A 22,578-nucleotide genomic window follows, 5' to 3' on the forward strand; every position below is an offset into this window, starting at 1 on the left:
AATTTACATTCCCATCAACAGTGCAAGAATGTTTCCTTTTCTCCACACCCTCTCCAGCATTTATTGATTGTACAGTTTTTGATGATGGCCATTCTGACAGGTGTGAAGTGATACCTAGTTGTAGTTTTGATATGCATTTCTCTAATGATTAATGATGTTGAGCATCCTTTCATGTGTTAGTTGGCAATCTGTATATCTTCTTAGGAGAAACGTCTATTTAGGTCTTCTGCACATTTTTGGATTAGGTTTTTTTTTGATATTGAGCTGCATGTGCTGCTACTAAATTTTGGAGATTAATCATTTGTCAGTTGCTTCATCTGCAAATATTTTCTCCCATTCTGATGGTTGTCTTTTGGTCTTGTTTATGGTTTCCTTTGCTGTGTAAAAGCTTTTAAGTTTCATTAGGTCCTATTTGTTTATTTTTGTTTTTATTTCCATTTCTCTAGGAGGTGGGTCAAAAAGGATCTTGCTGTAATTTATGTCATAGGGTGTTCTACCTATGTTTTCCTTTAGGAGTTTGATCGTGTCTGGCCTTACATTTTTGTCTTTAATCCATTTTGAGTTTATTTTTGTGTATGGTATTAGGGAGTGTTCTAATTTCATGCTTTTACATGTAGCTGTCTAGTTTTCCCAGCACCAGTTATTGAAGGGACTGTGTTTTTTCCATTGTATATTCTTGCCTACTTTATCAAAGATAAGGTGACCATATGTGGGTGGCTTTATCTCTGGGCTTTCTATCCTGTTCCATTGACCTATATTTCTGTTTTTCTGCCGTACTGTAATGTCTTTTTTACTGTAGCTTTTGTAGTATAATCTGAAGTCAGGGAGACTGATTCCTCCATCTCCATTTTTCTTTCTCAAGATTGCTTTGGCTATTCATGGTCTTTTGTGTTTCCATACAAATTGTGCAATTTTTTGTTCTAGTTCTTTGAAAAATGCCATTGGTTGTTTGATAGGGATTGTATTTAATCTGTAGATTGCTTTGGGTAGTATAGTCATTTTCACAATGTTGATTCTTCCTATCCAAGAACACGGTATGTCTCTCCATCTGTTTGTATCATCTTTAATTTTTCATGAGTGTCTTATAGTTGTCTGCCTACAGGCCTTTTTTCTCCTAGGGTAGGTTTATACCTACATATTTTATTTTTGTTGCAGTGGTAAATGGAAATGTTTCCTTAATTTCTGTTTCAGATTTTTCATCATTAGTGTATAGGAATACAAGAGATTTCTGTGCATTAATTTTATATCCTGCAACTTTACCAAATTCACTGATTAGCTCTAGTAGTTTTCTTGTAGCATCTTTAGGATTCTCTATGTATACTATCATGTCATCTGCAAACAGTGACAGCTTTACTTCTTTTCCAATTTGAATTCCTTTTATTTATTTTTTTCTTCTCTGATTGCTGTGGCGGAAACTTCCAAAACTAAGTTGAATAATAGTGGTGAGAGTGGGCAACCTTGTCTTGTTCCCGGTCTTACTGGTAATGGTTTTTGTTTTTCACCATTGAGAATGATGTTGGCTGTGGGTTTGTCATATATGACCTTTATTATGTTGAGGTGGGTTCCCTCTATGCCTACTTTCTGGAGAGTTTTTATCATAAATGGGTGTTGAAATTTTTCAAAAGTTTTTCTGCATCTATTTTGATTATCATATGGTTTTTCTCCTTCAGTTTGTTAATATGGTGTATCACATTGATTGATTCATGTATATCGAAGAATCCTTGCATTCTTGGGATAAACCCCACTTGATCATGGTGTATGATTCTTTTAATGTGCTGTTAGATTGTGTTTGCTAGTATTTTGTTGAGGATTTCTGCATCAATGTTCATCAGTGTTATTGGCCTATAGTTTTCTTTCTTTGTGGCATCTTTGTCTGGTTTTGGTATCAGGGTGATGGTGGCTTTATAGAATGAGTTTGGGAGTGCTCCTCTCTCTGCTATATTTTGGAAGAGTTTGAGAATGACAGGTGTTAGCTTTTCTCTAAATGTTTGAAAGAATTCGCCTGTGAATCCATCTGATACTGGGCTTCTGTTTGTTAGAAGATTTTTAATCACAGTCTCAACTTTAGTGCTTGTGATTGGTCTGTTTATATGTTCTATTTCTTCCTGGTTCAGTCTCAGAGGTTGTACTTTCCTCAGAGTGTGTGCTTTTCTTCCAGGTTGTCTATTTTATTGTCATATAGTTGCTTTTAGTAATCTCTCATGATCCTTTGTATTTCTGCAGTGTCAGTTTTTACTTTGTTTTCATTTCTAATTCTGTTGGTTTCAGTCTTCTTCCTTTTTTTCTTGATGAGTCTGGCTAATGGTTTATCAATTTTGTTTATCTTTTCAAAGGACCAGCTTTTAGTTTTATTGATCTTTGCTTCTGTTTCCTTCATTTCTGTTATTTCATTTCTTTCTAATCTGATCTTTATGATTTCTTTCCTTCTATCTTTGGGTTTTTTTTTTTTTTTCTCTAATTGCTTTAGTTGTAAGGTTAGGTTGTTTATCTGAGATGTGTCTCATTTCTTGAGGTAAGACTGTATTGCTATAAACTTACCTCTTAGAACTTCTTTTGCTGCATCAAATAGGTTTTGGGTCATCGTGTTTTCATTGTCATATGTTTCTTGGTAATTTTTGATTTCCTCCTTGATTTCTTCAGTGAACAGGTTTTTTCCTCTAATTGATATCTAGTCTGATAGCATTGTAGTCGGGAAAGATAATTGATATAATTTCAATCTTCTTAAATTTACCAAGGCTTGATTTGTGACCCAAGATTTGATCTTTCTGGAGGATGTTTCATGAGCACTTGAGAAGAAAGGGTATTCTGTTTTGGGGGGATGGAATGCCCTATAACTATCAAGTAAGTCCATCTTGTTTAATATATAATTCAAAGCTTGTGTTGCCTTATCTATGTTCATTTTGGATGATCTGTCCATTGGTGAAAGTGGGGTGTTAAAGTCCCCTACTCTTATGTGCTGCTGTCGATTTCCCCTTTTATGGCGTTAGCATTTGTGTTATGTATTGAGGTGCTCTTATATTGTCTTCAGAAATATTTACAATTGTTATATCTTGTTCCTGGATAGATCCCTTGATCATTATGTAGTGTCCTTCTTTGTCTCTTAGAATAGTCTTTATTTTGTCTGTTATGAGAATTGCTACTCCAGGTTTCTTTTGATTTTCATTTACATGTAATATCTTTTTCCATACCCTCATGTCCAGTCTATATGTGTCCCTAGGTCTGAAATGGTTCTCTTGTTGACAGCATATATATGGATCTTGTTTTCGTATCCATTAAGCCAGTCTCTGCCTTTTGGTAGGAGCATTTAATCCATTTACTTTTAAGGTATTTATCGATATGTATGTTCCTATTACCATTTTCTTAATTGTTTTCAGTTTGTTGTTTTAGGTCTTTTCCTTCTCTTGTGTTTCCTGCCTAGAGAAGCTCCTTTAGGATTTGTTGTAAAGGTGGTTTGGTGGTGTTGAATTAGCTTAACTTTTGCTTGTCTGTAAAGATTTTAATTTCTCCATAGAATGTGAACCAGATCCTTGCTGGGTAGAGTAATCTTGGTTGTAGGTTTTTCCCTTTAACACCTTAAGTATGTCCTGCCACTGCCTTCTGGCTTGCAGTGTTTCTGGTGAAAGATCAGCTATTAACCTTATGGGGATTTCCTTGTATGTTATTTTTTGTTTTTCCCTTGCTGCTTTTAATATGTTTTCTTTGTATTTAATTTTCGATAGTTTGATTAATATGTGTCTTGGCGTGTTTCTCCTTGGATTTGTCCTGTGTGGGGCTATCTGTGCCTCCTGGACTTGATTGACTATTTCCTTTCCCATATTGGGGAAGTTTTCAACTATAATCTCTTCAAATATTTTCTCAGTCCCTTTCTTCTTCTCTTCTTCTTCTCTGTATCCTTATCATTCCACTGTTGGTGCATTTAATATTGTACCATAGGGGTCTGAGACTCTTCTCAATTCTTTTTATTCTTTTTATTCTTTTTCTGCTCTGAGGTAGTTATTTCCACTATTATCTTCCAGGTCACTTATCCATTCTTTGCCTCAGTTATACTGCTGTTGATTCCTTTTAGAGAATTTCTAATTTCATTTATTGTGTTGTTCATCATTGTTTCTTTGCTCTTTAGTTCTTATAGGTCCTTGTTAAACGTTTCTTGTATTTTCTCCAATCTATTTCCAAGATTTTGGATCACCTTTACTATCATTACTCTGAATTCTTTTTCAGGTAGACTGCCTATTTCCTCTTCATTTCTTTGGTCTGGTGGGTTTTTACCTTGCTCCTTCATCTGCTGTGTGTTTGTCTGTCTTCTCATTTTCCTTAACTTAACTGTATTTGGTGTCTCCTTTCCTCAGGCTGCAGGCTCGTAGTTCCCATATTTTTTGGTGTGTGCCCCCAGTGGTTAAGGTTGGTTCAGTGGGTTGTGTAGGCTTCCTGGTGAAGGGGACTCGTGCCTGTTTTCTGGTGAATTAGGCTGGATCTTCTCTTTCTGGTGGGAAAGACTGCATTTGGTGGTTTGTTTTTTGGTGTCTGCTATCTTATTATGATTTTACGCAGCCTCTCTGCTAATGGGTGGTGTTGTGTTCCTATCTTGCTAGTTGTTGGAATCTGGTGTCAAGCACTGATGCTTGCCAGTTATTGAGAGGAACTGGGTCTTATTGTTGAGATCAAGCTATCTGGGAGACCTTTCACCATTTGATATTACGTGGAGCTGGGAGGTCTCTGGTTGATCAATGTCCTGAACTTGGGTCTCCCACCTCAGAGGCACAGGTCTGAAACCCAGCCGGAGCACCAAGATCCTGTCATCCACACGGCTCAGAAGAAAAGGAAGAAAAAAAGAAAGAAAAAGTAAATAAAATAAAGTTATTAAAATAAAAAATAAATTATTAAAAATTTTAAAAATTAATAAGAAAAGAAAAATAAAGAGAGAAAGAAGAGAACACCCAAACCAAAAAACAAATCCACCAATGATAATATATTCTAAATACTAAACTAAGGTAAACATAAAACCATAAACAAATTAGATGCAGGAAGCATACCCCAAGTCTACAGTTGCTCCCAAAATCCACCGCCTCAATTTTGGTTTGATTGTCTATTCAGGTATTCCACAGATGCAGGGTACATCAAGTTGATTGTGCAGATTTAATCGGCTGCTGGGAGAAATTTCCCTTTGTCCTGTTTTTTTTCCCACAGCTCCTGGGGTTCAGCTTTGGATTTGGCCCTGCCTCTGTGTGTAGGTCGTCCTGAGGGCGTCTGTTCTTCATTCAGACTGGACAGGGGTAAAGTAGTAGCTGATTAGGGGTCTCTGGCTCACTCAGGCTGGGGGGAGGAAGGCATATATAATGCAGGGTGAGCCTTTGGCAACAGAGGCCGATGTGACATTGCAGCAGCCTGAGGCATGCCGTTTGTTCTCCCGGGGAAGTTTTCCTTGGAACACAGGACCCTGGCAGTGGCAGGCTGCTCAGGCTCCTGGGAGGGGAGGTGTGTATTGTGACCTGTCCTTGCACACAGGCTTCTTGGTGGCTGCAGCAGCAACCTTATCGTTTCATACCCATCTTTCTGTCTGCGCTGATAGTTATGGCTCATGTCCGTCTCTGGAGCTCATTGAGGCGGTGCTCTGAATCCCCTCTCCCCGCACACCCCCAAACAATGGTCTCTTGCCTCTTAGGCAGTTCCAGACCTTTTCCTGTACTCCCTCCCTGTTAGCTGTGGTGCACTAGCCCCCTTCAGGCTGTCTTCACACAGCCAAACTCAGTCCTCTCCCTGGGATCTGAACTCCAAAGCTGGAGCCTCAGCTCCCATCTCCCACCCATCCCAGTGGGTAAGCAGACAAGCCTCTCAGGCTGGTGAGTGCTGGTTGGCACCGATCCTCTGTGTGAGAACCTCTCCACTTTGCCCTCTGCATCCCTACTGCTGCATTTTCCTCTGTGGCTCTGAACCTTCCCACCCCCCCACCCCCACCCTCGTCTCTCCCAGTGAAGGGGCTTCCTAGTGTGGGGAAACTTTTCCTCCTTTACAGCTCCCTTCCTGTGGTGCAGGTTCTGTCACTATGCTTTTGTCTCTGTTTTTTCTTTCTTCTTTTGTCCTACCTTGGTACATGGGGAGTTTCTTGCCTTTTGGGAAGTCTGAGGTCTTCTGCCAGCGTTCAGTAGGTGTTCTATAGGAGTTGTTCCATATGTAGATGTATTTGTGGGGGGAAGGTGATCTCCAAGTCTTACTACTTCACCATCTTGAAGATCTACCTTCCTTACTGATCTTAATCATTTCTGGTTTTTGACTTAAACTGAGAGACATGATTCTCCTCCTTTTACCTGAACACTAGAAGACATTGTAGTGTTGTTAATTGGCCTATTTTCAATACTGTTATGTCTCAGGGAATAGGGAGGCCCCAAGGAGAGAGAGAGAGAAGGGGAATGGCTGTTGGTGGAGTACTGAGAACACAGACAACGTTTATTGATTGAGTTCACTGTCTTGTATGGGCACGGTTAATGTCATCTACAAACAGTTATGATAGAAGAATCAAAGATCACTGATTACACATCACCATAACAAATATAATAATAATGAAATGTTTGAAACATTGTGAGAATTAGCAAAATATGTCACAGAGACACGAAACGAGCAAATCCTTTTGGAAACATGGCATAGATACAATTGTTTGACACAGGTTTGCCACAAACCTTCAATGTGTATAAAACTAAATATCTGCAAAGAGCAATAAAATGAAACACATTTAAACAAGGTATGCCTGTACCTATTTATTTAGCCCCCTTTTATTCTGTTTCCCTTCCTTATTATATGCAAGCATTCTAATGTGATTAATGTTATATTTATATTTGAATATGTCCTTTTAAAAAATATCTTTATTGGAATATAATTGCTTTACAATGGTGTGTTAATTTCTGCTTTATAACAAAGTGACTCAGTTACACATATACATATGTTCCCATATCTCTTCCCTCTTGCATCTCCCTCCCTCCAACCCTCCCTATCCCATGCCTCTAGGTGGTCACAAAGCACTGAGCTGATCTCCCTGTGCTATGCGGCTGCTTCCCAGTAGCTATCTGTTTTAAGTTTGGTAGTGTATATACGTCCATGCCACTCTCTCACGTTGTCCCAGCTTACCCTTCCTCCTCCCCGTATGCTCAAGTCCATTCTCTATTAGGTCTGTGTCTTTCTTCCCGTCTTGCCCCTAGGTCCTTCATGACCACTTTTTAAAATCCACATATGTGTGTTAGCATATGGTATTTCTTTTTCTTTCTGATTTACTTCCCGCTGTATGACAGACTCTAAGTCCATCCACCTCACTACAAATAATTCAATTTCGTTTCTTTTTATGGCTGAGTAATATTCCATTGTATATATATGTGCCACATTTTCTTTTCTTTTTTTTTTTTTTTTGCGGTACGCGGGCCTCTCACTATTGTGGCTTCTCCCATTGCAGAGCACAGGCTCTGGACACGCAGACTCAGTGGCCATGGCTCATGGGCCCAGCCACTCCGTGGCATGTGGGATCTTCCTTGACCGGGGCACGAACCCATGTTCCCTGCATCAACAGGCGGACTCTAAATCACTGCGCCACCAGGGAAGCCCTGTGCCATATTTTCTTTATCCATTCATCTGTTGATAGACACTTAGGTTGCTTCCATCTCCTGGCTATTGTAAACAGAGCTGCAGTGAACATTTTGGTACATGACTCTTTTTGAATTATGGTTTTCTCAGGGTATATGCCCAGTAGTGGGATTGCTGGATCATATAGTAGTTCTATTTTTAATTTTTTAAGCAACCGCCATACTGTTCTCCATAGTAGCTGTATCAATTTACATTCCCACCAACAGTGCAGGAGGGTTCCCTTTTCTCCACACCCTCTCCAGCATTTATTGTTTCTAGATTTTTTGATGATGTCCGTTCTGACCGGTGTGAGATGATATCTCATTGTAGTTTTGATTTGCACTTCTCTAATGATTAATGATGTTGAGCATTCTTTCATGTGTTTGTTGGCAATCTGTATATCTTCTTTGGAGAAATGTTTATTTCGGTCTTCTCCCCATTTTTGGATTGGGTTGTTTTTTTTGATACTGTACTGCATGAGCTGCTTGTAAATTTTGGAGATTAATCCTTTGTCAGTTGCTTCATTTGGAAATATTTTCTCCCACTCTGAAGGTTGTCTTTTTGTCTTGCTTATGGTTTCCTTTGCTGTGCAAAAGCTTTTAAGTTTCATTAGGTCCCATTTGTTTATATTTATTTTTATTTCTATTTCTCTAGGAGGTGGGTCAAAAAGTATCTTGCTGTGATTTATGTCATAGAGTGTTCTGCCTATGTTTTCCTCTAAGAGTTTGATAGTGCCTGGCCTTACATTTAGGTGTTTAATCCATTTTGAGTTTATTTTTGTGTATGGTGTTAAGGAGTGTTCTAATTTCATTATTTTACATGTAGCTGTCCTGTTTTCCCAGCACCACTTATTGAAGAGACTGTCTTTTCTCCATTGTATATCTTTGCCTCCTTTGTCATAGATTAGTTGACCATAGGTGCATGGGTTTATCTCTGGGCTTTCTATCTTGATCTATGTTTCTGTTTTTGTTGCAGTACCATATTATCCTGTTTAATGTAGCTTTGTAGTATATTCTGAAGTCAGGGAGTCTGCTTCCTCCAGCTCCGTTTTTTTCCCTCAACACTGCTTTGGCTATTCAGGGTCTTTTGTGTCTCCATACAAATTTTAAGATTTTTTGTTCCAGTTCCATAAAAAATGCCATTGGTAATTTGATAGGAATTGCATTGAATCTGTAGATTGCTTTGGGTAGTATAGTCATTTTCACAATATTGATTCCTCCAATCCAAGAACATGATATATCTCTCCATCTGTTGGTATCATCTTTAATTTCTTTCATCAGTGTCTTATAGTTTTCTGCATACTATTCTTTTGTCTCCATAGGTAGGTTTATTCCTAGGTATTTTATTCTTTTTGTTGCAGTGGTAAATGGGAGTGTTTCCTTAATTTCCCTTTCAGGTTTGTCATCATTAGTGTATAGGAATTCAAGAGATTTCTGTGCATTAATTTTGTATCCTGCAACTTTACCGAATTCATTGATTAGCTCTAGTAGTTTTCTGGTAGCATCCTTAGGATTATCTATGTATAGTATCATGTCATCTGCAAACAGTGACAGTTTTATTACTTCTTTTCCCATTTGTATTCCTTTTATTTCTTTTTCTTCTCTGATTGCCATGGCTAGGACTTCCACAACCTTGTTGAATAATAGTGCTGAGAGTGGACATCCTTGTCTAGTTCCTAATCTTAGAGGAAATGCTTTCAGTTTTTCACCATTGTGAATGATGTTTGCTGTGGGTTTGTCATATATGGCCTTTATTATGTTGAGGTAGATTCCCTCTATGCCCACTTACTGTAGTGTTTTTATCATAAATGGGTGTTTTATTTTGTCAGAAGCTTTTTTTGCATCTATTGAGATGATCATATGGTTTTTATTCTTCAGTTTGTTAGTATGGTTTATCACACTGATTGATTTACGTATATTGAAGAATCCTTGCATCCCTGGGATAAATCCCATGTGATCATGGCGTATGATCCTTTTAATGTGTTGTTGGATTCTGTTTGCTAGTATTTTGTTTAGGATTTTTGCGTCTATATTCATCAGTGATATTGGTCTTTAATTTTCTTTTTTTGTAGTATCTTTGTCTGGTTTTGGTATCAGGGTGAAGGTGGCCTCGTAGAATGAGTTTGGGAGTGTGTCTGCCTCTGCAGTTTTTTGGAAGAGTTTGAGAAAGATGGTTGTTAGCTCGTCTCTAAATGTTTGATAGAATTCACCTGTGAAGCCATCTGGTCCTGGACTTTTGTTCGTTGGAAGTTTTTTAATCACAGTTTCAATTGCATGGCTTTTGATTGTTCTGTTCATATTTTCTATATGTTCCTAGTTCAGTCTTAGAAAGTTATAACTTTCTAAGAATTTGTCCATTTCTTCCAGGTTGTCCATTTTATTGGCATAGAGTTGCTTGTAGTAGTCTTTTAGGATGCTTTGTATTTCTGCGGTGTCTTTTGTAACTTCTCCTTTTTCATTTCTAATGTTATTGATTTGAGTCCTCTCCCTCTTTTTCTTGATGAGTCTGGCTAATGGTTTATCAATTTTGTTTATTTTCTCAAAGAAACAGCTTTTAGTTTTATTGATCTTTGCTATTGTTTTCTTTGTTTCTATTTCATTTATTTCTGCTCTCATCTTTATGATTTCTTTCCTTCTGCTAACTTTGGGTTTTGTTTGTTCTTCTTTTTCTGGTTCCTTTAGGTGTAAGGGTAGGTTGTTTATTTGAGATTTTTCTTGTTTCTTGTGTTAGGCTTGTATAGGTTTAAACCTGCCTCTTCAAACTGCTTTTGCTGCATCCCATAGGTCTTGGATCAGCGTGTTTTCATTGTCATTTATCTTCAGGTATTTTTTGACTTCCTCTTTGATTTCTTCAGTGATCTCTTGGTTATTTAGTAACATACTGTTTAGCCTCCATGTGTTTGTGGGTTTTTTTTTGTTTTTTCCCTGTAATTCATTTCTAATCTCATAGCATTGTGGTCAGAAAAGATGCTTGATATGATTTCAGTACTCTGAAATTTACTGTGGCTTGATTTGTGACCCATGATTTGATCTATCCTGGAGAATGTTCTGTGTGCTCTTGAGAACAAAGTGTAATCAGCTGTTTTTGGATGGAATGTCCTATAAATATCAATTCAATCTATCTGTTCTGTTGTGTCATTTAAAGTTTCTGTTCCCTTATTTATTTTCATTTTCGATGATGTGTTCAGTGGTTTAAGTGAGGTGTTATAGTATCCCAGTAGTATTGTGTTATTGTCGATTTCCTCTTTTATAGCTTTTAGGAGTTGCCTTATGTATTGAGTGCCCCTATTATGGGTGCATATATATTTATAATTGTTATATCTTCTTCTTGGATTGATCCCTTTATCATTATGTAGTGTGCTTCCTTGTCTCTTGTAATATTCTTTATTTTAAAGTCTATTTTATCTGATATTAGTATTGCTACTCCAGCTTTATTTTGATTTCAATTTGCATGGAATACCTTTTTCCACTTCCTCACTTTCAGTCTGTATGTGTACCTAGATATCAAGTGGGTCTCTTGTAGACAGCATATTGATGGGTCTTGTTTTTGTATCCATTCAGCAAGCCTGTGTGTTTTGGTTGGAGCATTTAATCCATTCACGTTTGAGGTAATTATTGATATGTATGTTCCTATGACCATTTTCTTAATTGTTTTGGGTTTGTTTTTGTAAGTCGTTTTCTTCTCTTGTGTTTCCCACTTAGAGAAGTTCCTGTAGCATTTGTTGCTGAGCTGGTTTGGTGGTGCTGAATTCTCTTCTCTTTTGTTTGTCTGTAAAGCTTTTGATTTCTCCATCAAATCTGAATGAGATCCTTGCCAGGTAGAGTAATCTTGGTTGTAGGTCCTTACTTTTCATCACTTTAAGTATATGATGCCTCTCCCTTCTGACTTGTAGAGTTTCTGCTGAGAAATCAACTGTTAACCTTATGAGAGTTCCCTTATATGTTATTTGTTGTTTTTCCCTTGCTACTTTCAATAATTTTTCTTTGTCTTTAATTTCTGTGAATTTGATTAGTATGTTTCTCTGTGTGTTTCTCCTTGGGTTTACCCTGTATGGGACTCTCTGCGCTTCCTCGACTTGGGTGGCTATTTCCTTTCCTATGTTAGGGAACTTTTCAGCTATAATCTCTTCCAAATATTTTCTTGGGTCCTTTCTCTCTCTCTTCTCCTTCTGGCACCCCTATAATGTGAATGTTGTTGCATTTAATGTTATTCCAGAGGTCTCTTAAGCTGTCTTCATTTATTTTCATTCTTTTTTCTTTATTCTGTTTCACTGCAGTGAATTTCACCATTCTGTGTTCCGTGTCACTTATCCCTTCTTCTGCCTCAGTTTTTCTGCTATTGATTCCTTCTAGCGTTGTTTTCATTTCAGTTATTGTATTGTTCATCTCTGTTTGTTTGTTCTTTCATTCTTACATTCATGTTCTTTCATTCTAGGTCTTTGTTAAACATTTCTTGCATCTTCTTGATCTTTGCCTCCATTCTTTTTCTGAGGTCCTGGATCACCTTCACTATCATTGTTCTGAATTCTTTTTCTGGAAGATTGCCCATCTTCAATTCATTTAGTTGTTTTTCTGGGGTTTTATCTTGTTCCTTCATCTAGTACATAGCTATCTGTCTTTTCATCTTGTCTGTCTTTCTGTGAATGTGGTTTTTGTTCCACAGGCTGCAGGATTGTAGTTCTTCCTTCTGCTTTCTTCCCTCTGGTGGATGAGGCTATCTAAGAGGCTTGTGCAAGTTTCCTGATGGGAGGGACTGGTGGTGGGTAGAGCTGACTGTTGCTCTGGTGAGCAGAGCTCAGTAAAACTTTAATCTGGTTGACTGCTGATGGGTGGGGCTGGGTTTCCTCCCTGTTGGTCATTTGGCCTGAGGCAAGGCAACACTGGAGCCTACCTGGGCTCTTTGGTGGGGCTAATGGTGGACTCTGGGAGGGCTCACGCCAAGGAGTACTTCCCAGAACTTCTGCTGCCAGTGTCCTTGTCCCCACAGTGAGCCACAGCCACCCCCTGCCTCTGCAGGAGACCTTCCATCACTAGCATGTAAGTCTGTTTCAGTCTCCCCTGGGGTCACTGCTCCTTCCCCTGCATCCCGATGTACACACTACTTTTCATGTGCCCTCCAAGAGTGGAGTCTCTGTTTCCCCCAGTCCTGTCGAAGTCCTGTGACTTCAAAGTCTTATTCTCTAGGCATTCCTCCTCCCATTGCTGGACCTCCAGGGTGGGGAGCCTGATGTGGGGCTCAGAACCTTCACTCCAGTGGGTGGACTTCTGTGGTATAAGTGTTCTCCAGTCTGTGAGTCACCCGCCCACCAGTTATGCCATTTGATTTTACTGTGATTGCACCCCTCCTTCTGTCTCATGTGCCTTCTTCTTTGTTTTTGGATGTGGGGTATCTTTTTCAGTGAGTTCCAGTGTCTTCCTGTCAATGATTATCCAGCAGCTAGTTGTGATTTTGGTGTTCTCGCAAGTGGGAGTGAGAGCACGTCCTACTCTGCCATCTTGGTTCCTCCCTAGTAATCTCTTGTTAGTTTCAGACATTTAATATATTTTCTTCCTTTCTTTTATTAAGTTTTGAAGTCTTTTCCGGTCTCTAGACCCAAGGTGTTTTGCATTTTTTCTAGTAATTTTATAGTTTTACTTCTTACATATAGATATATCTAGATTCCACTTTTGTATATGGTGTTACAGGGATCTAGTTTTATTTTTCTCCATGTATTCATACAGTTTCCCCAACAGATTTAGTAAGTACTCTTTTGTTCATAATTTGTAGTGCCACATTTATCCTATATGAAGCACCCATTCATACCCGAGTCTGTCTTTGAGCTATGGTCCTTTATCAGTGGTCTATTTGTCTGTTCTTGCATTAGTAATTCAGGCTTTTTTTTTTTTTTACCCCATGGCTTTGGGTATGTCTTCATATCTAGTAGAGAAAATCTTCCCTTCTTCACTGTTCTCTTTTAAGATTTATTTAGCTACTTATGGGGTATAGTCTTCTACTTAAATTTAGAATACATTTGTGGAAAATCCACTGTGAAATTTAATTGTAGTTGCATTAAATTTATAGATTAATTTGGGGGATAATTGCCAACTTTACAAAATTAAGTTGTCCCATGCAAGAGCATGGATGTCTCTTCATTTCTTTAAGTTGTCTTCAGTTTTCTTATTAGAGTTTTAAAGTTTTTAATGTAAAAGTCTCATATATGCTTGGTTAAGCTAATTCCTGGATTCAGCATGGAATTTGTTGCAACTGTGAATGGTATTTTCTTAATGGTTATTGCTGGTTTAGAGAAACACTTGATTTTTGTAGGTTGATATTTTATCTTGCAACCTTGCTGAATTCCTCTGATTTAAGTTCTAATAGTTTGTTGATTCTTTTGTTTTTTTCTTGGTAGAAGATCTTCTATTATCTTTTTATTGGTAAAATTATCTTCCCAGTAAATTGTGCCAGATATAGCACTTCATTTCCAACCCTTTCATGTCTTAATTTTCCCCCTCTTTTTTCTTATTTTATTGGCTAGGATATCTAGAAGAGTAGCAGTGATAGATGGGTCCAGTTTGTCTTTTTTGTCATTTTAAATTAATGCATTTAGTTTCTCCATTATACATGACATTCTTTGTAGGCTCTTGATATATAATCTTTACCAAGTTAAGGATGTTTACTTCAGTTCCTAATTCACTAAGAGCTATCATAAGTAGAAGTGAACTTAAAAGTATTTTTCTCTATTAATTGAGATAAAGCATTTGATTTTTCTCTTTTAATCGTTAATGTGATGTTTTCCATTGAAGTTTTTCAATGTTGAGCTATCTTTGCTTTCTTGAGTTAAATTTACTTGATCAAATGTATGTTTTAAAATATACTGTTGATTCACTAAATAATTTTTATTTGGATTTTTTGCATTTACATTTCTTAAATGAAATGGGTATAAATTTTCATTTCTTATAGTTGTCTGTTTGGTTTTAGAATCAAGATTACACTAGCTTCATACATAAAATAGACTGTCATTCTTTTTCTAATAACTGGAATCAATCGGATAAGGTAGTCTGTTTCTTGGAAGTTTGGTAGAATTCACTAATAAGTCATCCTGAGGTATCTTCCTTGGAATTTTTTCACTTCATGTAGGTTTTTCAATTTATTAGCATATTTTTCATAATACTATCATTTAAAGAAATTTGTTACATTGTCTTCCCTTTTTCATTCTGTAGTTTGTGTATTTGCCTCTTTTCCCTTTTTTTCCTGATCAGTCTTGTCAAAGATCTATTAACCTTTAGGAATGAAATTGGGTCATTTGTAGAGACGTGGATGGACCTAGAGAGTGTAATGCAGAGTGAGGTAAGTCAGAAAGAGAAAAGCAAATATCATATAATAATGCATATATGTGGAATCTAGAAAAATGGTATAGATGATCTTATTTGCAAAGCAGAAATAGAGACGCAGATGTAGAGAACAGATGTATGGATCCCACGGGGGAAAGGGGTGTGGTAGGAGGAATTGGGAGACTGGGATTGACACATATACATTATTGATACTATGTATAAAATAGACAACTGTTGGGAACATACTCTATAGCACAGGAAACTCTACCTAAATGGGAGAGAAGTCCAAAAGGGAGGGGATATCTGTATGTGTATGGTTGATTCATTTTGTTATGCAGTGGAGGCTAACACAACATTGTAAAGCAACCATATTCCAATAAAAATTAATTTTAAAATATCTATTAAAAAAGATCTATTAACCATTTTAAAGTATTAAATTCTAGTTTTGTTCATCTTTTCTGTTGGTTTTTTTGGTGTGTGTGTATGTGGAGGGGCAATTCTCTTCTTAATTTCTGTCCTTTGTCTTCCTTGTTTCTCTGTTCTTTTGCTTTCTTCATTGCATTGAATGCTTAACTAGTTTATCAACGTTTCTTCTTTAATGATAAGTGTACTTAAAGGTATGCATTTCCTTCTTAGTTCTGCTTTAGCTGTGCCCCACAAATTTTCATTTGTTGTGTTTTTATTATTATTCACTTCTAAATATTTATTAATTTTATTTATGATTTCCCTTTAACCCAAGGTTAATTTAATAATATGCTATTTTGTTTCCCAACATATGCTAACTTTGCCTATTATTTTGTTATTAATGTAATGTCATTGTGTCATGGTTGGAGAATGTAGACTGTGTGATATTGAACCTTTAGAATTTATTGAGGCTTCCTTTACAGCCATTATCATGATGTCTTTTTAGAAATGTTATATTAGTTGTCTTGAAAGACTTTATGTTCTTTATTTGTTGGATATAGAGTTCTCTGTATATCTAATATCTTGAACTTTGTAGTTGTACTGTGCAAGTATACTGTATCTCTATTCATTTTTGTTTTTTATTTTCGTATCCTTGATCTATCAATTCCTAACTAAAGTGTTAAAGTATCCAAGTGTTTCTTTTCTCTCTGCAGTTCTGCTACAAGCAAGTATATCAAGCAAGATGTATTTTGAAACTGTCTTGTAAGATGCATATATATTTATGATCAATATATCTTCTTGTCCTGTTGTTCTTTGTCTCTTGATTCTATTTTGTCAGATATTAAATCTACTCAGGCTTTGTTCATATTTGTCTAGTATATCTTTTCTATCTTTTTATTTTCAACTTATTTACATCTCTATTTTAGGTATATATCTTCTAGACTGAATATTGTTGAGTATTTGTTTTAATTCAGTCTGTAAGTCTGTCTTTTAACTGGTAAGTTTAATTTGTGTACATTTGTTATTTCTTTTATATTGGGACTTATTTCTGGCATTTAATTTTATACTTTCCATTTATGGTACTCTTTTTGGGGTTTTTGTTTGCATTTTTTTCTTTTCTGCTTTCCACTGGATAGATCAAGTTTTCTCCTGCTTTTTAGAAAGTTATATACTCTATTTTCTTGCCCTTTAACTTAAGATCTAATCTCACGTTATTTACACCTATTTATTTTTCCACGTACAATAACTGCCACTTCCCTCTAACAAGATTAGTACCTCAGCAGGCTCTTATGTCCTATTTATTATCTTCCACACACATCTACCCCACCATAGTAACATCATCTAGAATTTTAATCCTTCTTAGAATCTACATTTCCCTCTCACTTTTATAGTTTCTTCAGGGCTGATTTAGGAAAAGGAAACACAGATCATAGCGGTTTGCCACTTTGACAGGACCTAGAAAGCCTCAAAGAAGTTTTATAGCAAATTAACAGCATTTATCTTGCTTTGAATTACACCACTTTAATCACAGGTGGTGAGTTGATAACTTAATCAGTATTTTTCTCCCCCCTCATATAACAGGTAGAAAACGTGAAATTACTGGATCGTTATATAGGTAAGAAACCAGCTAATGGGAGTCTATATCTTACTGCAACCCACCTGATCTATGTGGAGGCTTCTGGTGCAGCCCGAAAAGAGACATGGGTATGTTCACTAGAAGAAATATCAAAGGGTCTGGAAGAGTTGTGTATACATGCTTTCTAACATGGTTAAATTTCAGTTAACAGTTAAATTGCTGTAAAACCTTTTCTTCAAAGGATCTATTCTGGTGGGGGGGGGTTTCAGAGATTGAATCATATGATTTCTTGTCCCTCAAGTTGTTGACTATAGTCATCTTAAGCTACATGGGACTTTTCCTCAATATTTTTAGTTAAAGTAGCCTCTGCTTATTTTCTGAGCTTACTTGGTAAGCATCCCAAAGTAATTTAAAGCCTTGCTACCCATAAAATGTGGTCCCAAAACCAAGAACATCTGTATCACCTGGGAGCTTGTTAAAAATGCAGAATCTCAGGCCTCAGATTTTAAATTTCTAAAGAGCTCTCAGGTGATGCTGGTGGCTCATGAACTACATTTTGGGTATCAATAATTTAGACCAACACTCTGACCTAAGACAGGGTGATGTGTGTGTGTGTGTGTGTGTGTGTGTGTGTGTGTGTGTGTGTGTGTTATACCTTTAAACAATGTTGTGTAAATTAGTTTAGCACTGCTAATGTTACTTTATGCCTACCTCATCCTAAAGTAGGACCATTTAATCTTAATCATTAGCCAGACTTATGCTTAGCCCTTTATAACAAGTAAAACATGCTTCTGGTATATGGCATAGCATAGTGATTAAGATCACAGACTCTAGAGCCAGCCTGCTCAAGGTGAAATCCCAGCTTCAATATTTACTACTTTTGTAACCTTGGGCAAGTTATTTAACTTCTCTGAGGCTCACTTCCCTCATCTCTAAAATAGAGGAAATAATACCTGGTTATGGAATTAAAAAGTTAACGTTGTAAATGCTTAAAATGGTGTTTGACACATGATAGATATGATTATATAAGTATAAAATGAATTAAACAGAATATACATTTGAAAGACGTGTTTTAATACTTCCTTTTTAAAAACACCATGAGCTTTCCCCATATGACATTGTATCTTGTTCACTTTGGTATGATGAAAGGAATGAGAAAAGAGGAATCAGGAGAGTTGGTTCTAGCTAGACTCAGTTGTGCACTAACTGGCTATATGACCTTGGGTAAGTGACTCTTGCTCTGTGGGCTTCAGTTTCCTCATATGTAAAATGAGGTTGTTAGATTATATAAATAGTAAGGACTCTTCCATTTCTAACAGTTTGGGAACCAGTTCTTTAGTACTGTGCCATGAGCCTTTCCCCTTTGTACCTGCATTTACGGACAGCACACGTCTCCAGATTTGTTTCTACTGGGTATTATTTCAAACCTAATGGACTAGATTGGGAAGGGAGAACTTATGTTAATTATTTCTGTATGTCAAAGGAGGCATATTTACCCAATTAGTACTATTTATGAAGCTCTTTCCATCCTTAGTCTGCTTTACTTTCTGCTTCTTTCCAATTCACCACTTTTTGCCTGGCACCTGATCTCTATGATCACTGTTTTACTACCCAAACACAGGTCTCCCATATTGATCAACAGGGCTTTGATTTTCTTGAAATTTGATACATTAATTCCTGTTATAGTATCAGTAGTTTTTATGGCCCTTCAAAACTGCCATAGGAGGAATTGAGTTTGACAGAATAGTTAAGACAGAAATTAAGATGGAAAATTCCTTCTCAGAATATGTGAATAGTCCCTACATCTACCCCATTCTTAGATGATGGATATGATTGAAAGATTTCCAGGAAGAGATTTCTTTTCCAACTAAATGGGGGCTGGGCCGTAGACTGTGTGAGATGGAGGAAAAGAAAAGACAGTGATGATCGGAAGGCCATTCCAGGCACAGGACAGGGAGTCCAGAGAATGAAAAGAGTACATTCAGGCTCTAGTTGTAGGAAACATCAGAGACACAGATAAGAGGAGAACATCAAAGACTAAAATGTAAAACCATGATTCCATGGCTTTTTGAAATTATAATGAGAGACTTGTATTATTTGTATACAGTTTCTTGTACCTGTTCCCTTTCCATGCATTTCTTTTTTGCTGGCATCAGCATGAGCAGGAATGATGAGACTAAAAATTTAATAATCCTTCATTTTTTAAAAACATCTGATTTATTAACCTGTACTCCCATGGGAAACAACTTTATTAACTGCAGTACAGTGCTTATGTATAGTTCCTTTAGTCCTTAGTCTTACAGTCTCCACTCATTCCCTTAGTCACTTAGGTAAAAATTTCCCCCATTTCATTCTTTGCTTTACTGTCACTAGAGTCTAAAATGTGGAAGAGAAATTTTCCCTGTAATATTTCTAGTTAAATCCTAATTCCAGGACTAGAGTTTAGAATTTCTAGAGAAATAACCCTGAACAAAGTTAGACTGCCATGGTTCAAATTCTGTTTGTGCCACTTTTTGGCTGTGTGGCCTCTGATGAAGAGTTCACTTCTCAGAGCTTTGGTTTCTTCATTCCTGAAATGGGATGATTATACTCAAAGTGTTGTTACAGGGATTAAATAGTTAATGATCATGGACTACCTCATGGGCAGTAAAGCACAATACCAATTGTTAATCATTTTAATTAGTAATTTGGTAGAACAAAAGGAAGTTCTATTTCCCTCTCTGACAATCATTCTACTATTATTTTTAAACACCACAGCATGCTAGAAGCCATTTGTTCTGAGCCAGTTCACCACAATTGCCCCGTAAATCTCTTAACCTTATATCCCTAAGGAGAGGGAAGTTTTATAATATCGTAATTTGCTTCTCATTGCTTTACCACTATTTACTTCTGTTTAAAAAAAACCCAGTTGTACCTTGCAAAGGATGGTTGTAGGCTGTAGATGTGATCACATCTCTGGCCATGCTGTTACCGTTACTGAGAGTCAGGCACACTGAGAGTGATAGATCTAGTGCATGTCTGTGAATTATTTTGGTTCTTTTCTGTTTTGTAGATTGCACTGCATCATATTGCAACTGTGGAGAAGTTGTCCATCACTAGCCTGGGTTGTCCCCTGATCCTCCACTGTAAGAACTTCCGGGTGGCCCACTTTGTTTTAGAATCTGACGTTGTGTGCCATGAGGTTTACATTTCACTGTTAAAGCTTTCTCAGCCAGGTAGTTATGATAGTATTTTTATCTAAAACCATTGTAATTTTTCTCCCAGAATGGCATAATGGAAAGATCATTGGTTATGGAGTTAAATAGAGCAGAGTTTGAATCTGGGCTTTGCCTCTTACAGCTCCATGGTATTTGGACAAGATACATAACCTTTGAACTCAGCTTCCTCACCTGTAAAAATAATGATAGTATAAGTTCCCTATGGTGGTTATTTTGAGGTTTAAATGCATGTGTGCATTTTTACTCTGTACTTGGTATAATATATAGTAGATGTTTAACAGCTGTTATTTCCTTCACTTTCCCTCTTTCCTCTTAAGTATCAACTTGTAAATTTTTCAACACTTCAGGAAGTAAGACTGCTTTGGAGGAAAATTTGTTTACTGTTGTCCTGCAAGCTTTATGTTTGGCCTATTGTTCCTACCCCTACTTTTAGTTCCAACTAGCAAACTAGGGAAGTTTATCAGAGTCCTTAATGCAGTTACCCCTGCTTCCTCCAGCCTCACCCTCTCATCTTTCAGCCCCAACTCCAGGTTGCTAACCCATCAGCTTCCTCTGATTTTAGTCTGTGGACTAATGTCCTAATCTGTGGATTAAACTTACATTTCCCTCCCCATTTTCTTCTACCCTTTTCCTAGAATAAGTTCTCAGAATTTGCTGGTGCTCTATTGACAGAGGCTGTCTGTTAGCTGGCCCAACACTTTGTAAAAGGTTCTGGAAGACTCCATCCATTTCTGGAAAAGTTACTGCCACATAAGTTGGTCAAATGAGTTATTGATTACATGTTGAACTTTGTGAAGGGAGGAAGTGGGGTTGACCGGAAGAAGAGAAGAAATGGCCATTTTTCAGCCAGAAGCAGGTATTGACCTGACGAGTAGAATGCAAGAACACTGTTAATGTTTTGCAGTATGTTACAACAAACTGCAATTGGGACATTGAATTTCAGTTAAAAACTTATGGTAAGGACCACTTTCTTGGCATGTGAAACCTGGAAGCTTGAGTTTGGTCCATTGTCCAACAATTCACAGGAAACCAGGCAGAATGTTCCTGCTTTGTATTGGTATCATATAAATTTAAATATTTTTAAAAGAAGACTCTGAAGCAATATTTCAGTTCTTATGCCTTGTATACAAATAAAGGCAACCTTGTACACAAACTATTGTCCTTTTCAGGGGCTGTTGACAAACATTCCCTTAGAGAGAAGAAAATCTAGGCTTTTTTGCACTATTTGGTATTAAGTTTCACTCATTATTACTTTGTTTTCATGCCTATCTTTCTTCTCTAGCATTACATGAAGATCTGTATGCTTTTTCTTACAATCCCAAATCCTCAAAAGAGATGAGGGAAAATGGATGGAAGCTGATTGACCCAATATCAGACTTTGGACGTATGGGACTTCCTAACAGGTACTGGACCATAACAGATGCCAACAGAAACTATGAGGTAATTTTTTCACTGTTGCTTTCTTTTGGTTCATTTAATTAAAACAGAAGAATACCAGCAAACAAATTTTTTAAAAGGGCAAAAACAACTCATGATCTCTCCTTTTCATTCAACATTCAGCAATTCAACAAGCTTTTATTAAATAACTAGTGCACTCAAAACACTGAGTCAGAGTTCTCATAGTCTAAAGCATAGGGTGCTATGGGAGCATAGATGAAGAATATGGAATTCAGACTGGGAAGCCAGAAACAGCCTTATGCTTTGGGTAATAGCCTGGAGAAGGAATTCTACCCTAACTTACAGAGGGAGAGAAGGAAAGAGGTCAGTAAGTGAACTCAGATCATGAAAGGCTTCGTGGCTAGATTGAGGAATTTGAACATTATCCTGAAGACAGCAACCACAAGCGTATTTATTTTAAGCTGGAAAGGACTGTAAGTATATTTTTATCTTAGATTACTTTGGTTTTGGCATGGAGAATTGGCTTGCTGGAGCTAAGAATGCAGGAGAGTGATATGAGAAGTGATGAGAACCTGAACTAAGGCAATGACTGTGGATGGAGAGGAGGAGATGGTTTTAAGAGATATTTCGGTGGTAGAATTAAAAGAACCTGGTGACACATTAATGTGATTGGGAGAAAGAGGGAGAAGTTTAGTATGCATCCCAGGTTTCCTGGTTTCTGGCTTAGGTGACCCAAGTGGTTATGGATATGTTAGCAAGATAAGGAGCACAAGAAGAAGGACAGACAGTGTCTTCAGTTTTAGACTTGAATTCAAGGTGATTAAAAACATATCAGGTATTTGATATCAAGCATTTGAGTCTAGGTCTCAAGAAAGAGCTCTGAGCCAAATATAGAAGTTTGGGAATGAGTTGGGGGTCCCCAAGACCATCCCTCAAGCACATTGATTCACTAGGAGGACTCGCAGGACCTGGCATATAGTCATACTTGTGACTGTGATTTATTAAAGTGAAAGGATAGAAAGCAAAATCAGCAAACGGAAAAGGGGCGAAGTCTGGAGGAAACCAGGCA

The 22,578-nt window shown here is 37.2% G+C and overlaps 1 protein-coding gene across 4 annotated transcripts in view; it reads left to right on the forward strand.

Moving 5' to 3' along the window:
* Positions 1-22,578, forward strand: part of MTMR8 (myotubularin related protein 8) — a 233,709-nt gene that overhangs the window by 39,809 nt on the left and 171,322 nt on the right. Inside the window, exons 2-4 of one of the 4 annotated variants that reach the window (XM_059050986.2) lie at positions 16,899-17,021; positions 19,946-20,108; positions 21,394-21,551. In XM_059050986.2, coding sequence (XP_058906969.1) covers positions 16,899-17,021; positions 19,946-20,108; positions 21,394-21,551 — 444 coding nt within the window. The remainder of the gene's footprint in view (positions 1-16,898; positions 17,022-19,945; positions 20,109-21,393; positions 21,552-22,578) is intronic. The other 3 variants (XM_067023270.1, XM_067023272.1, XM_067023271.1) reach the window with 3 other exon arrangements.

Source organism: Kogia breviceps, chromosome X (genome assembly GCF_026419965.1).
Source record: "Kogia breviceps isolate mKogBre1 chromosome X, mKogBre1 haplotype 1, whole genome shotgun sequence".
NCBI classification, from domain to species: Eukaryota; Metazoa; Chordata; class Mammalia; order Artiodactyla; family Physeteridae; genus Kogia; species Kogia breviceps.